Source organism: Ictidomys tridecemlineatus, chromosome 2 (assembly GCF_052094955.1).
Source record: "Ictidomys tridecemlineatus isolate mIctTri1 chromosome 2, mIctTri1.hap1, whole genome shotgun sequence".
NCBI lineage: Eukaryota > Metazoa > Chordata > Mammalia > Rodentia > Sciuridae > Ictidomys > Ictidomys tridecemlineatus.
Window position 1 is genome coordinate 161,683,026 of NC_135478.1, and position 17,867 is coordinate 161,700,892.

The 17,867-nt window shown below is 35.4% G+C and overlaps 1 protein-coding gene across 3 annotated transcripts in view; it reads left to right on the forward strand.

Moving 5' to 3' along the window:
• The window catches only part of Immp2l (inner mitochondrial membrane peptidase subunit 2), an 868,756-nt gene that overhangs the window by 44,968 nt on the left and 805,921 nt on the right, over positions 1–17,867 (forward strand). For all 3 annotated transcript variants that reach the window (XM_078040070.1, XM_078040068.1, XM_078040069.1), the window contains one exon: positions 2,746–2,882. In XM_078040070.1, coding sequence (XP_077896196.1) covers positions 2,746–2,882 — 137 coding nt within the window. The remainder of the gene's footprint in view (positions 1–2,745; positions 2,883–17,867) is intronic.

The window sequence follows — 17,867 nt, forward strand, 5'->3', positions numbered from 1 at the left end:
CACCCCCCAAAAAATATCTGTGATGTCTAGGAGCATTGCACCACTGAGCTACATCCCCAGTTGCCCAGGCTGGCTTCCAACTTGTGATCCTCTTGCCTCAGCTTCATATGTAGCAGGGATTATAGGTGTGCATCTGGCTTGCTTTTGAAACTTTTCAGTTACACCTTAATTGCTATGATAATTTTAGTTGGTTACATTTCATTTTAAACTGCTAGTTAGGAATTACTAAAATAATCTGTATGACTTAAAAAAAAAAAGGCTTGTGACCTGCAGTTTTATCTCCCTCCCTCTCTTTCCCTTTCTTCTTTGTTTTCATGAATATGTTTCTCAATATTTTTTTCTTTCCTTGCTATATTCTCATCTCTTTTTATTTCTTTTTTTTTTTGTATAGTATGAATATTGTCACAACACTCTTTTATTGGTAGTGTGACTTTTGGGAACTTAAAAAAAGAAAGACAAAATACTTTCCTGTGTATGCCTTCTGGCAGATGCTTGGTCTAATTGCATTTTTAGACTTTCTGGAGCCACTCTCAAGAGGACAAGAAATCTTAGATCATCTTGGAAGCAAGTTGACCTGTGGGTTTGGAGCTGAAGGCAGCTTGTGATTGTGTTAAAGAAATTTTCGGTTACTCTGATCTAGTTTTACAGTCTAAGTAAAGAAAGAGAAATCAGGATTCCCCTGACTCTCTGTGGGTCCCTGTACCCTTTACCCACTTTACCTACTCCTTTTAATCTTGAGTAGCACATGGAGATGTTTTAAGCAAGACAATGAACCAACTTGTCATTTATCTTTCCTAGCCAGGAATGTTCTTTATCTGTTGGAATGCATTTGGCTTCATTTGGTCCAATAGAGTAACAAATCTTGACCCCTCACTATTTTATATTTCATTTTATGAGAAGGCAACAATAATTTAGAGGAGGAAAAGTTTATTTTTATTTAATTTTTTTTTTGTTGCACATGGACACAGTGCCTTTATTTTGTTTATTTATTTTTATGTGGTGCTAAGGTTTGAACCCAGTGCCTCACACATGCTAGGCAAGTGCTCTACCACTGAGCCATAACCCCAGCCCAAAATGAGTCATGAGATACTGTGGTAATTTTTTTTTTTTTGTGTGTGTGTGTGTGGCAGTGCTGGGGATTGAACCCAGGGCCTTGTGCATGTGAGGTAAACGCTCTACCAACTGAGCTGTATCCCAGCCCCTATTTTTAAATAAACATTCAATGCTTTTAAATAAGCTTTCTTGGATCGGGTTGCCTGTGTCACAAGAGTGGAAGGAACATCAATTCAGGTGAAAACAAATTCAACTTCATTCTTTAAAGTACAGGCATTATTGTTTATTAAGCACTAGAAAGAAGAGTTCTAGGTATTACTTCAATACTGGAAACTGAAAGATTTTAAATAAGCATTGAAATTTTTTTTTTTTTTTTGTGTGTGTGTGTGTGGCAGTGCTGGGGATTGAACCCAGGGCCTTGTGCATGTGAGGTAAACGCTCTACCAACTGAGCTGTATCCCAGCCCCTATTTTTAAATAAACATTCAATGCTTTTAAATAAGCTTTCTTGGATCGGGTTGCCTGTGTCACAAGAGTGGAAGGAACATCAATTCAGGTGAAAACAAATTCAACTTCATTCTTTAAAGTACAGGCATTATTGTTTATTAAGCACTAGAAAGAAGAGTTCTAGGTATTACTTCAATACTGGAAACTGAAAGATTTTAAATAAGCATTGAAATAAGTAAATTTTATTTTTAAATAATAATTGCCTTTTCCTAATCTCTAGAAAGTCTGAAAATTAATCAAAAGGTTACAGGGCTAAGCAAGGGATGACAATTATATATGTATTGAATTCACATGTAGTGATATATTTTTCTCAGTCTCATAGATTTCATTGTTATCTAGGATCAGTTTAGTTATTATAGCAAAGGCCAACACAGTGGCAGTTTATACATGGTAGAAAATGATTCCTCTCTCATTTAACAGTCTGAATATAAGCAGTGCAGGACAGTTTCAGAGCTTCTGTGGTGTTGGGGATCTAGGATCCTTCTATTTTGTTGTTTAGCCATCTCTAATGTGCAGATTTTATAACTTGAGATGACTATTCTTGTTTTTACTGTCACATTGTTATTATTAGAGTTCTAAGATGGGGAACAAAAAAAGGGAGGATGGGCCCCTTTTAAAAGCATAACCTAGAAGTGTGTGATTTTTGCACATATGCCATTGATCAGACATGGTCATGCTTTCTTGTGAGGGAGTATGGAAAATAGTTTTCAGCTGGGTGAACACACATCCCACTGAAACTTCTCTTAGGGGTATAAAACCATAATAGCCACAAATAAGGATTTACTTATCAAAAACAAAACACATGTTAACTTTACTCAACAAAAAAGGATTTTGATATGCTTATTATTTTTTCTTATGTACTATTGCTTTGAGGATAAAAATTTTCCACTGAAATTTTCAAGTAGAGTTGAGCTACTGCAAAGAGTTAATCTGAATTAATGTATTTCCCTTTGGGATTATAAGTCAAATTTATTCTAATGGTTTAAGGATGTATAAAATGTATAAAATACATTAAAAAATAAGTTTGCTCTTCTGCTTCCTTCCCTTTTGTCTTTCTGTCTGTCATTCATGGGATAAGAACCAGGGCCTTGTGTATGCAATATTCCCATCCTCTTATTTTTCTTATGTTGTTTTTGCCCTTATCCTTTTTTGAGGCTAATTTCACTTGTTTTATTTGTATTTCTAGGTATGGCACAGTCACAGGGCTGGGTGAAAAGATACTTGAAGGCCTTTTGTAAAGGCTTCTTTGTGGCAGTGCCCGTGGCAGTGACTTTCTTGGATCGGGTTGCCTGTGTCGCAAGAGTGGAAGGAGCATCAATGCAGGTGAAAACAAATTCAACTTCATTCTTTAAAGCACAGGCTTTATTGTTTACAAGCACTAGAAAGAAAAGTTCTAGTATTATTTCAATACTGGTAACTGAAAGATTTTAAATAAGCATTGAACTGAAGTCTCACTTGACTAAATTAATTTATAAGGTTTTCTAAAACTACTAGTACAGGTGAATAAAAACAACTATCAAGTAGTCCTCTGAATCTGTAGTTTGACTTTTTGGTGAGAATTGTAAATGGAGATTCTAAAGAAATTTTGCTAAATGACAGTTTCCTCTGAATATGGCTATATCAAATATCCTTTCAAAATCTAATTATTAGTGCAGTTGAAGAATGAGTTTGGGTCAAATTTGATTATTCTATTGATACATACTTTCAGTTTATAGAAAAATCTAGATAACTGATCCCATATATTCCAGTGTGTTCTTTAAACATTTGCTGAATGAAAATATTAAGTGAACTTTACAATTGAAGAACTTCAGCATGTAGAATTCCAGAAATTACATGTGAATAGTCTTCTGGAATACCAGAGAAAATTTTATTGTTCTCAAATTTATATTTAGAACCTAGCTGAATAAGCAAGTTTATGTTGTTAAGCAACATTTGTATTTTGTAATATTATTTGTTTTCTTCTGTTACTAACACGCTAAATTTTTGTATTAGGTTAAATAGTTATTAAAAAAAGAAAGTGAATATATGAACTTCCAAGAGATTAAAATTATACAGAGAAAAATAAGCTTAGTTTTTTCCTTTTCATTTTTGTTAGAACTGCTTAAGGACATTAATGTCTAGTCAGCTTTGTGTTGCTGTGACCAAAATACCTGACGAGAGCAATTTAGAGGAGGAAAAGTTTATTTTGGCTCATGATTTCAGAGGTTTAGTTCATACTTGACTGAGTCTGTTGCTCTGGGCCCAAGGTGAGGCAGAACATCATGCAGAAGGGCTCTTCAGGGGATAGATGCTTAGTTTATGGAAGGGTCAGGAAGCAGAAAGAAGGGGAAGTGGACACAGGGAAGAAAAGATAGCACGCCTGTAGTGACCTATCTTCTCCAGCCACCTGCCTACCACCCAGCCAATTCATTCAAACTAGGATGCATTGATTAGATTATAGCTCTCATTTTGCCTCCAACTATTCCTGTATTAACATAAGAGCTTTTGGGGGACACCTCACATCCAAATCATAACACAAAAGCATCATCAGCTTTAAGAAGGATGGATTTATTTATTATAAGTATCATACACACACACACACCACACACATATATACACACACATATACACAAAACAGAGAGCATCTGTTTTACATTTCATTATTCTCTGGGAATAGGGGGTAAAGTACAAATGATGGTTCCCAGAGGAAAGGGGATGCTATTTTTAGAATACAAGTAGAAAGGAGAATCTGGAAAGAAAGGAAAATATGTATGTTTATTATATTGGATCTTTATTTTCTCAATTTGAAACTAAATCTAGGAATAACAGATAATTTCATTTACATGTTCATTAGCACCAAGTCATACTTAAAATTATTTGAGCAGAAATCATAATAATGAAATTTGGGGATTAACTAATAATTTCAGCATATTTAAAGACATCCTTTGCAATAGACAACTTTGATGAACTGAATGTTTTTAGACAGGTTCAGCAGAATTTGATAGAATTTTATTGAGATAAGTTCTTTTTTATTTCCACATTTTTTTTATTGGTGCATTATTATAGTTGTACATAATGGTGGGATTTGTTGTTATATATTCATGTATGCACACAATATAATTTGGCCAATATCACTCCCCAGCACTTCCTTGGAATAAATCCTGGTTGTCACATTTCTTTAATTATGGAGCTCTGTCGAAGTCCCAGAACACCCTGTAGGAAACCCATCTGCTGGGCTATGGTTGTGACTCAGCAGTAGAGCGCTTGCCTAATGAATCCTCAGAACCACATAAAAATAAATAAACAAAATAAATAAACAAAATATGGGTAATTTTGATTAGTACTTACAACCACATAAAAATAAATAAACAAAATATTGTGTCCATCTACAATTAAAAAAAAAAAAAGAAACACACCTGCTTTTCTTGACTCAGGTCTGGAAATTCCATTTGGTGCAAGGTAATTGGTTGGTTCATTGTGAACAGGGATATTCTGGATATGTGGTGGTGACTTCTGGTACCAAGGCTTAGAAGTATGAAAGGAAAGCAGAAAAAGAAGAGGAGGACAAAAGATAATATAGAGAAATATGAGGAAAGCAAATAACATAGATACATTGGGTGCTAGGGAATAATGAAGAAAATTAGACCACTCATTTTTCAGTGAGTAGGGAACAGAGACATAGAGGACCAGTGATAGAGACTACTAAAAGAGGAAAAGTGCTAGGCTAGAGGTTGACAGGACCCTCAATGGGACAATCCTTGCAATTGTGCCCTTGATGTTTGATGCATCTCTGCTGCCTGTTTGGGTGCAAGAATGATCTAGCCACTCATTCTGTATCTCAATATTTATGAAAGGAACCTGTGTACCATTTTATAAGAGTTAATATTGGTATGAGTTATCAGTTTTGAACATTAGTCATTGCATAGGACTAATTCTCCTGGTGTTCTAATCATTTCTGTTGTTTCAAATATAAAATTAATTTTATATCTTAGGATATCATTTTTGAATATGGGTAATTTTGATTAGTACTTGTAAGTTTATTGTGATACAGACATTTTTCAATGGCTACTAAGTATAAAACACTTAGGTTAGGTACTATGAGGGTGATGAATCAGACACAAATTCTGTCCTCAAGATGCTTTTACTTTAGTAGAGAGGATATAACAATTATTTGTCTTGGATAATGAATACATCTTCAGAAGAAATCACTTTAAAAGCCGTCAATCTGTCAGATAAATGTTTTGTCAATTTTTAGTATATCCAGAATTGAAAATCTGTTTAGTTTAGCACTCTATTTTTTGGAGAATTGACCTGGAAATTTTAATGAGGAACAGAATAGAGCCAGAAAAATAATACCTTAGCCCTTTTATTCTTGGCCACTCTATTGACTTTTTGCTATGGCCATAAACAACTCCGAGATTTTTTTTGGCTTACATAAAAGATCTTTATTTGTTGCTCATGACTCTCTGGGCTGGCTGCAGTCACTGTGGTTTGGTTTAGTCTATTGTACACAGCAGTACCTGCTGGAGTGTGCTCTTCTCATGTTTGAAAGCAGGACAGAAGATAAGAAAAAAAATACACAGAGCCTCTTAAATTCTTAGTTAGGAACTTTGATTCTTATTTCCATATTTTAGTGTTCAAAGCAAATCATAGAACCAAGCCAGATTCAGTGAGTGTAAGGATAGTTTCTACCCTCAGGGAAGCCATAGCAGAGGTGGGAGGGATGGAAGTATTGTGAATAAATAAGTGTATCTACCATAGCTACTCTGTGACTCCAAGGACATATGGTTGATTTCAGAGCGCATCTAAAAAGTTGTATTTACCTTTGAGTGTGCAAGAATGATCCTTGTTTTTATAGTCTAAGATTAACAAAATTGGAATGAACTGATATTGTGAGTCATTAAAGTTGGGAATGGATTTCTGTTTTAGTAGATATTTTTAGGTTTGAGATAGCCCAGGATCAGTATTTTAGAGTAGCTTTTCTCCCTTCCTTCCTTCCTTCCTTCCTTCCTTCCTTCCTTCCTTCCTTCCTTCCTTCCTTCCTTCCTTCCTTCCTTCCTTCCTTCCTTCCTTCCTTCCTTCCTTTTGTTTTGAGATGGGGTTTCACTATGTTGCCATGAACTTATGATCTTCCTGCTTAAACCTCCTGAGTATCTGGAATTACAGATATGTGTAACTTTTGAGTGACTTTTCTTAAAGATTACTCTGCAACATATAGACCTATTATTAAAGAACATCCAAGGATTTCAAGATTAAATCTTTTAAAGGTATATGTAATTCCAGTCCTTTGAGTTTATTCAATAAATACTGTCATGGCAACACTGGAAACTCCTTTGTGTAAAAAATTTTGTGGTAAGAAATCTTTAAATCTTTCAGAATTTCTTTTGGCTAGTGATTAACTAGGGGAAGCTTATTTTCAGGATTTTTTTTTTCTTATGAGAAATAATTCTTTTCTTTTAAAATACTATTCATTGGTTCTTTTCTTAGGTTAGGATTTTCCAATATTAATTTATAATTCATTAAGTATCTGACTAGAAAGATAGGGGTGATCAAACATGGGGAATCTCAGCTAGCTGAAGATAAATCATACATGAAACTGAAGTTTTTTTTTTAAACTTTGTTTTATTTAATTTTCTTTTTTAGTTGTAGTTGGACACAATACCTTTATTTTATTTATTTATTTTTATGTTATGCTGAGGGTTGAACCCAGTGCCTTGTACTAGGCAAGCGTTCTACTGCTGAGCCATAACCCCAGCCCCCCCCCCAAAAAAACTGAAGTTTTTAATGATACAGTTCAATGGAAAATGGGATTCAGTTTATGAAACATTTGATTTTTCAAAAGCTATATAGGTGCTTCCATTTTATTGGATGAGATGCCCCTTTTGCAATGCTTGACACAATGAATGCTGGCACAAATTGCTGGTTAATGATTATTCATACTGACCTATTCCCCTCTGGTGAGCATGAATCACATCTACTGATTGTTGAAAGATTACCTATGAAAGTAGATGAACTTTTTTTTTCCAAGAAGCACCACATTATATGACATTAATTTAATTCAGGAAATGAAGACTGATATTACATACAGTTGAAACTACAGAGGGAATTTATGTAGGTGGAATGCAATTATTCAAATTAGAACTTCAATGGCTTACAGAGGCTTTTAGAGTAAAAGGGTGCCCTAGGAATAATTTAATGACCTCATACCAAAGGTTTAGGTTTTATTTGATTGAGAATGCCTTCAGCAGGGTTACCAGTTCTGATAGAAGGTGTAGGCTTTCCACATTTAAAATTAAGATTTTAATACTTTAAAAAGTAAGTGAAGGAAAATAATTTTGTGTCACTATCTTATTTTTGTTGCACTCGCACATAATTTTTATGTTACTATCCTTGAGATTTTCATTTTTTTTTCCTGTTGTGCATTGCCAGGATAAAAAGTATTTGAATACATCTCCATGCTATACTATCTCTCTAGCTCAGGCTTCAGAGACATATTTATACAAAATGTACTTGAATATTAGAGTAGATGAGAGAAAATAGGTTTTTTTCAGCAATGAGGCCTCTATTTGTCAATAACATACTTTCTTTAATTCGAAATTTTCCTGACTTTCAGCTAACTGTGTATGAGCCTGAATAAAATTGATTTGTAATAAACCTGTTACACTTCTACCTAGGTCTTTGCAGTCATTGTTTTGTTTCTTGCTGAGTTTTAAATTAAAAGTTCTGTCAAAAACAAAAGCAAAAGTAGTAGAGGGGCTCTTTCCCCGCCTCTCTTTTTAAATTTTTAACCTAGAGGGGCGTTATTAATACTCAAGAGTCATTGTTGGTTGTAGCCATTATTTTGACATTCTGGGAAGCTGGCTACAAACAGATTCTAAAGGCAAGAGATTTATTGAGATTTATACTGCAGCATTTAAGATCAAGTTAGGGAGTTTTATGTTACCTGCTGAATTTGCACTTCTAAGATGCTGGGAAGCACCTGGCACATATTCTTCCTGTGCTGACTCCTCTGCTTGTTCTCCTTAGTCTGCTGGGGCTGATGTTGAAGGAAGTCAGGATTTAATGTTGGAATGCTTTGAGAGTTGTTTTTGTGCTTTCTTCCTAGATTACTTTTGATGCAGAAATATTACCTGAGGTTTTTACCTATTAGGATACTATGAGTTTTTATGTAGTTTTGTAATCTGCCATTAACAGAGAATTCAAATAGATTATTTTGTATTTATAGCAACAAACTTATATGATCCCGAAACAGTTGATGAGTAGTGATGTTATAATGTCCCTTGATGGATTTTTTTCTTCCCATGAGAGAATTCCTATATGCTTCTGTTTTATATAATCAAGTCAGCTAAGGTTATGTATGTTATTTAAACACTGGGTTTTTTCATATCTTTTAAGAATTTTTGTTAAATTGGGCGTGGTAGTGCCAATCGGTAATTCCAGCTAACTGTGATGCCCAGGCAGAAGGATCACAAGTGAGTTTGTGAGTAGCCTGGGCAATAAATAAGACTCCATCTCAAAACAAAACAAAACAGAAAAAGTGATTTTATATTTATACAAAAGTTATAGGAATAGTACAGAGAATTCCCATGGGTTCTGTACCCAGATATACCAGTTTTTATTTTTTTTCACATTGATTTTCTTTCCTTCCTTCCTTCCTTCCTTCCTTCCTTCCTCTCTCTGTCTCTCTCTGTCTCTCTCTGTCTCTCTCTGTCTCTCTCTCTCTGTCTCTCTCTCTCTGTCTCTCCCTCCTCTCTGTTTCTCCTTATCTCCCTTTCTCATTATTTCTGTATATATATATATATATATATATATATATATATATATATATATATGCATGCATATGTAAGTATACATATGCACATTCTTATTGTTTTTGGTATTAAACCATTTGAAAGTAAGCTGTTTACATCCTGTCCCTTTCACACTTAATATTTCATATACTCTTCCTAGGAGTGTAACTAGTAATGGAATGGTACTTTTACTTTATTTTTTAAGAAATTACCAAACTCATATCAAACTAGTTAGCTCTGTGAGGGCAGATTGTCTCAAGCCATAAGATGGGATGCTGACTGATGCTGTTTGTCCTCTCATCATGCCTCTAAGCTGCCTGAGAGGAAGAAGTGAAGGGCTAGCTTGCCCCATCTCATTGCTGCTGAGTGGACAGGAAGTCCTTCCTGCTGTGCTGTGCTGACACCACAGTGTTGGGATGGGGCTAATTTGACTGTATTAGGATGGTTATTATAAAAAAAAAGTTTTCTCTTCTGCTAAGCCACTTTTTACTTGGTCCTTTGTCCAGTAACAATAAGCTTTTCTGCAGGCTTCCCCGCCTCAACCCTAATTTTTGGTTCCACATTGTAAGCTTCTCCAGTGCCTCATATAGGATATAGACAAGCTACAAGAAAACATAGGGACATTGCAGTGGTGAAATTCAAGCTCTAAGGTTCCTAGCCTCTTGTCTGCCTTCTTTCTGTCTTGCAGTCTTCCTGTACTTGTTTGTTATATTGTCTGGGGTGTTTATTGTTATAAGAGGGAGGACCTCCACTTTAAGTCCTTCACTTTGGTCCAAGGCTGGGTGGCTTGATTGATTAATTAATTTATTACTTTTCTAATGGTCAGAAATGACTGATCTCTGGCCAGTAGAAAATGGGTGAAAGTGAGATGCTCTTTCTAGGCCTGGCCCATAAAAACCTTGTTATTCACAACCACATCAATGTTTATAGCAGCACAATTCACAATAGCTAAACTGTGGAGCCACCCTAGATGCCCTTAAGTGAATGAATGGATTAAAAAAAATGTGGCATATATACACAATGGAATTTTACTCATCAATAAAAGAGAATAAAATCATGGCATTTGCAGGCAAATGGATGCAGTTGGAGGAGATAATGCTAAGTAAGGTTAGCCAATCCCTAAAAACCAAATGGCGAATGTTTTCTCTGATGTAAGGAAGCTGACTCATAGTGGGATGGGGAGGAGGAATAGATGAATTCTAGATAGGGAAGAGGGGTGGGGAAAGGGATGGGGCGCGGGATTAGCAAGGATAGTGGAATTTGATGGACATCATTGTCCAAAGTACATGTATGAAGACACAAATTGGGTGTCAACATACTTTATATACAAACAGAGATATGAAAAATTGTGTTCTATATGTGTACTAAGAAGAAAGAAAACAAACACAGCATTCTGCTATCGTGTATTTAAAAAAATAAAATCAATTAAATTAAAAAAAAAAACTTGTCATTTTCCATGTTATATCTTCTGCTTGCTTACTAGATGCATGTGTCTTATATTCTTTTAGGAGATGATTACTCTGACCAGGAAAGGAGACAGACTTAGGAAAATTTATTATATTATACTCACAAGTCTATAGACAGAAGGCAAGGCATAGACACAGGGCCACTTATGAAGGACACCAGGGAGGCCAGGAGGAAGAAGGTAAGAGCAAGGGGAAAGCTCTAGACCAGAGTCTTTATTGGGTTTTCTGTGGGAAAAATAAGGCAGAGCAGGGTCAATAGGTTAGAATGGTTAGTTTGAATAATTTTCAAAGAGTGTTTGCTAATTGGAATGATTAAGGCAGAGGAACATTGTCTCCTGGGTTGTCCTGACCAAAGACAAAGTGGTCTTGGCTCTAGATTGGTGAGTTTGCATATTGCAGTTATCCTCTGGCCCAGCTTTTGTAATTTTTAAGAATTGGCTAGCCTTGGGAGGGTGCAATCTCTTCCTAGCAGGGAATTGTTTTTTATTTTTATTTTTGTAAAGATTTCCAAGCACCATAATATACTGAAACTCATACACACTTTTGATGGAGTTACATCTCAGTAAATCCCTTATAAGTTGAAAATATCATGTCAAAAATGTATTTTGCTGCTGGGGATGTGGCTCAAGCGGGTGGTAACACGCTCGCCTGGCATGCGTGGGGCGCTGGGTTCAATCCTTAGCACCACATAAAAAAATAAAGATGTTATGTCCACCGAAAACTGAAAAATAAATATTAAAAAATTCTCTCTCTCTTCTCTCTTTCTCTCTCTCTTTTTTTAAAAAATATATTTAACACACTAACTTACTGAACATCATGGCTTACTGAACATCTACCCCGTAGAACACTGTGGAGCATTGGTTGTTTACCCTCATGAGCATATGGCTGACAGGGTGTGGCTTTCTGTCATGCTGCCCAGCATTGAACAAGTATTGTACCATGTATCAGTAGCCAGGGAAAAGTTCAAAATTCAAGATTCAAAGTATGGTTTCTACTGAATGCTTTTTTTTTTTTTTTTTTTTTTTTTTGCACTGTCACAAAGTTGGAAAATCAGAAGTTAAAATATTGTTAAGCTGGGGACTTCTGTGTAGGTACTATACAGTACAATAGAAGATCCAGTTGAGGACCCTGAGGCCACCATGGGGAATGGTAGCTTCATGATATCAGAAACACATGAGTGTGACTGTATAGAGTAAAGTTATTCAGTGTTGTGTTATGCCACTGAGCTCTGAGATTCTCTATATATGGGTAGTCAGCATAACTTCTCCTCTGCATTTTCTTATCTTTTGTTCTGTTTAAGGTTATTCTCAAGTTTTATCTTCTTACAACTTTCCTTAATTCCGTCATTCAGATTTTTGAAATCCTACAGCATTTGGAAATTTGACTCATGATTATGATTTTTTCTGTTATCCTCTAGTATTTCATAGGTGAACCCTACTTTTGTATGCTTCTAAAAGAAAGGGACATGTTTTTCTCACCTACCAATTTAGAGGCAAGTTGAATAAATATTTCTTAAATTTGATCTTTGAAGCATTGAAGTGCCTGAATAATTAAACTCCACAGAAATATGATAAAATAAAATTGTCATCTATTTTTTTTTTTTGACTTTGAAGGTGTTTCTGTACTAGTCTCCTGAAAACTTTTTAGCTCCTTGGTGAACCCATCAAATTTTTTATGGCAGAGAATTTCAACCTTTTTAGCCTATGACTCATATTAAGTAGTAAGTTTTGCATTATACACATATGTGCACAATTGAAATGAAAGTTTTATGTAACAGTACTTAAGCTGTAATTACCGTCATTAAGTGCGATGCCCTTTGATATTTTCAGTTCTGGCTGCAACCCATTAAATTGATTCTATGACTCACTCGTTGGTTGTGACCTATAGTTTGAAAAATTCTGCTTTATTGATGGAGGAAAGCTTGAAAGAATGAAACAGTTGAAATTGAGCTATAAATAGGGGAGTGGAGTAGGTTGTCTTTTGATTCTGAAATTTTAAATGTTGCTTTGTCATAAGGGCTTCAAGCAGTAAGTGCAATGTGAAGGATAAGGAGGCCCATTGACTGTTCCTTGTTTGAGAAATCCCTTTTGTAATCAGTGTGCTCCATGGGCCTTTTTTAAATTAATACCACACATGGTTGTACTTATTAACTAAGAGTAAGATTCATGAATAACATTGTTGACATATGAAATTAGAATCATTTTCTGAAGGCCTTGGAATCTGAATTATATTATAAAATTTGAGAACTCTTTCCTTGAGAGAGCCCCAAGTCTTGGGTGAGGGCAAATTGTTGAGTGTTTCTTAGATTTGCTAATTACTTTTGCATGAAAAATCTGGATCGCTTTTGTTTGTTGATCTTTTGCATTCCTATTCTTGTACCTTTCAAAAAATATTCTTTTTTATTCCCCATCCTTTAGTCTGTTACTCACCATATGTTTGTGCTAATTTTAAGTTATTGTTTCTCATCTTTTATGCCAACAATTAACTAATTTATGTCATTTTAAATTTTCCTTACTATTTTATGAACTTCATTTTTCTTCCTAATTTTCATTTTCTGTTATTTTTACACTTTATTTTTATTTAAAAAATAATGCTTAAACTTTTTAGCTTATCATTCACTTTTTTTTTTTATTGTTGGTCGTTCAAAACATTACACAGTTCTTAACACATCATATTTCACAGTTTGATTCAAGCGGGTTATGAACTCCCAACTTTACCCCGTATACAGATTGCTGTATCACATCAGTTACCCTTCCATTGATTGACATATTGCCTTTCTAGTGTCTGATGTATTCTGCTGTCAGTCCTATTCTCTACTATCACCCCTCCCCTCCCCTCCCCTCCCCTTTTCTCTCTCTACCCCTTCTACTGTAAATCATTTCTTCCATTTGTATTATCTTGTCTTACCCCTCCTTTCCTCTTATATATCATTTTGTATAACCCTGAGGATCGCCTTCCATTTCCATGCGATTTCCCTTCTCACTCCCTTTTCCTCCCACCTCTCATCCCTGTTTAATGTAAATCTTCTACTCAAGCTCTCCGTCCCTACCCTGTCCTTGTTTGCTCCCCTTATATCAAAGGGGTCATTTGGTATTTGTTTTTTAACGATTGACTAGCTTCACTTAGCATAATCTGCTCTAATGCCATCCATTTCCCTCCAAATTCTATGATTTTGTCATTTTTTAATGCAGAGTAATACTCTATTGTGTATAAATGCCACATTTTTTTTTTATCCATTCATCTATTGAAGGGCATCTAGGCTGATTCCACCATCTTGCTATCGTGAATTGTGCTGCTAAGAACATCAATGTAGCAGTGTCCCTGTAGCATTCTCTTATTAGGTCTTTAGGGAATAGACCGAGAAGGGGAATAGCTGGGTCAAATGGTGGTTCCATTCCCAGCTTTCCAAGAAATCTCCATACTGCTTTCCAAATTGGCTGCACCAATTTGCAGTCCCACCAGCAATGAACAAGAGTGCCCTTTTCCCCGCATCCTCTCCAGCACTTATTGTTGTTTGACTTCTTAATGGCTGCCAATCTTATTGGAGTGAGATGGTATCTTAGGGTAGTTTTGATTTGCATTTCTCTGACTGCTAGCGATGGTGAGCATTTTTTCACGTACTTATTGATTGATTGTATGTTCTCCTCTGAGAAGTGTCTGTTCAGGTCCTTGGCCCATTTATTGATTGTGTTATTTGTTATCTTATTGTCTAATTTTTTGAGTTCTTTGTATATTCTGGTTATTAGGGCTCTATCTGAAGTGTGTGGATTAAAGATTTGTTCCCAGGATGTAGGCTCCCTGTTTATCTCTCTTATTGTTTCTTTTGCTGAGAAAAAACTTTTTAGTTTGAGTAAGTCCCATTTGTTGATTTTAGTTGTTAACTCTTGCGCTATGGGTGTCCTATTGAGGAATTTGGGGCCCGATCCCACAGTATGTAGATCATAACCAACTTTTTCTTCTATCAGATGCCGTGTCTCTGATTTAATATCAAGCTCCTTGATCCATTTTGAGTTAACTTTTGTGCATGGCGAGAGATAGGGATTCAGATTCATTTTGATGCAAATGCATTTCCAGTTTTCCCAGCACCATTTGTTGAAGATGCTATCCTTCCTCCATTGCATGCTTTTAGCCCCTTTATCAAATATAAGATAGTTGTAGTTTTGTGGATTGGTTACTGTGTCCTCTATTTTGTACCATTGGTCCACCCGCCTGTTTTGGTTCCAGTACCATGCTGTTTTTGTTACTATTGCTCTGTAGTATAGTTTGAAGTCTGGTATCGCTATACCGCCTGATTCACACTTCCTGCTTAGCATTGTTTTTGCTATTCTGGGTCTTTTATTATTCCATATGAATTTCATGATTCTTTTATCTATTTCTACAAGAAATGCTGTTGGGATTTTGATTGGTATTGCATTGAACTTATAGAGAACTTTTGGTAATATCGCCATTTTGATGATGTTAGTTCTGCCTATCCATGAGCAGGGTATATTTTTCCATCTTCTAAGGTCTTCTTCTATGTCTTTCTTTAGGGTTCTGTAATTTTCATTATATAAATCTTTCACCTCTTTTGTTAGGTTGATTCCCCAGTATTTTATTTTTTGGGGGGATATTGTGAATGGAGTAGTTGTCCTCATTTCCGTTTCAGAGGATTTGTCGCTGATATACAGGAATGCCTTTGATTTATGCGTGTTGATCTTATATCCTGCCACTTTGCTGAATTCATTTATTAGCTCTAATAGCCTCTTTGTAGACCCTTTTGGGTCTGCTAGGTATAGGATCATATCATCTGCAAATAGTGATAATTTAAGTTCTTCTTTTCCTATTTTTATGCCTTTAATTTCTTTCGTCTGTCTAATTGCTCTGGCCAGTGTTTCGAGGACTATGTTGAACAGAAGTGGTGAGAGAGGGCATCCCTGTCTTGTACCAGATCTTAGAGGGAATGCCTTCAATTTTTCTCCATTCAGAATGATGCTGGCCTGTGGCTTATCATAGATTGCTTTTACAATGTTGAGGTATGTTCCAGTTATCCCTAATTTTTCTAGAGTTTTGAACATAAATGGATGCTGAACTTTGTCGAATGTTTTTTCTGCATCTATCGAGATGATCATATGGTTCTTATTTTTAAGTCTATTGATGTGGTGAATAACATTTATTGATTTCCGTATATTGAACCAGCCTTGCATCCCAGGGATGAATCCTACTTGGTCATGGTGTATAATTTTTTTGATATGTATTTGAATCCGATTCGCCAGAATTTTATTGAGGATTTTTGCGTCAAGGTTCATTAGAAATATTGGTCTGTAGTTTTCTTTCTTTGAAGTGTCTTTGTCTGGTTTCGGAATCAGGGTGATGTTGGCCTCATTGAATGAATTTGGAAGTTCTCCCTCTTTTTCTATTTCCTGAAATAGCTTGAAAAGTATTGGTGTTAGTTCCTCTTTAAAGGTTTTGTAAAACTCTGCTGTATACCCATCCGGTCCTGGGCTTTTCTTAGTTGATAATCTTTTGATGGTTTCTTCTATTTCCTCTATTGTTATTGGTCTGTTTAGGTTGTCTATATCCTCCTGACTCAATCTGGGCAGATCATAAGACTTAAGGAATTTATCTATGCCTTCACTATCTTCTATTTTATTGGAGTATAAGGATTCAAAATAATTTCTGATTATCTTCTGTATTTCTCAAGTGTCTGTTGTGATATTGCCTTTTTCATCCCGTATGTTAGTAATTTGAGTTCTCTCTCTTCTTCTCTTCGTTAGCATGGCTAAGGGTCTGTCAATTTTATTTATTTTTTCAAAGAACCAACTTTTAGTTTTGTCAATTTTTTCAATTGTTTCTTTTGTTTCAATTTTATTAATTTCAGCTCTGATTTTAATTATTTCTTGCCTTCTACTTCTTTTGCTGTTGTTTTGCTCTTCTTTTTCTAGGATTTTGAGATGAAGTATGAGATCATTTATTTGTTGGTTTTTTCTTTTATTGAGGAATGAACTCCAAGCAATGAATTTTCCTCTTAGAACTGCTTTCAATGTGTCCCATAGATTCCGATATGTTGTGTCTGTGTTTTCATTTAACTCTAGGAAGTTTTTAATTTCCTCCTTGATGTCTTCTAAAACCCATTGATCATTCAGCAACCTATTGTTCATTCTCCAAGTGATGCTTGATTTTTCCTTCCTTCTTTTATCATTGATTTTCAGTTTTATTCCATTATGATCAGATAAGATGCATGGTATTATCTCTACCCCTTTATATTGTCTAAGAGTTGCCCTGTGACATAATATATGGTCTATTTTTGAGAAGGTTCCATGTGCTGCTGAGAAAAAAGTGTAACTACTTGATGTTGGGTGGTATAGTCTATATATGTCAATTAAGTCTAGGTTGTTAATTGTGTTATTGAGTTCTATAGTTTCCTTATTTAACATTTGTTTGGAAGATCTGTTCAGTGGTGAGAGAGGTGTGTTGAAGTCTCCCATGATTATTGTATGGTGGTCTATTAGACTCTTGAACTTGAGAAGAGTTTGCTTGATGAACACAGCTGCACCATTATTTGGGGCATATATATTTATGATTGTTATGTCTTGTTGGTGTATGGTTCCCTTGAGCAGTATGAAGTGTCCTTCTTTATCCCCTTTGATTAACTTTGGCTTGAAATCTATTTTATTAGATATGAGTATGGACACTCCTGCTTGTTTCCGCAGTCCATATGAGTGGTATGATTTTTCCCAACCTTTCACCTTCAGTCTATGAATATCTTTTCCTATCAGATGCGTCTCCTGTAGGCAGCATATTGTTGGGTCTTGTTTTGTGATCCATTCTACTAGCCTGTGTCTCTTAATTGGTGAGTTTAAGCCATTAACATTTAGGGTTATTATTGAGATATGGTTTGTTCTTCTAGCCATATTTGTTTATTGATGTTACTAAACCTGATTTGTTATCCTTTTTGACTACTTTCCCCCCTTTACTGTCCTAGCTCCCATTGTTGGTTTTCAATGTTATTGTCCATTTCCTCTTCCTGTAATGTTTTGCCAAGGATTTTTTGAAGAGATGGTTTTCTAGCTGCGAATTCTTTTAACTTTTGTTTA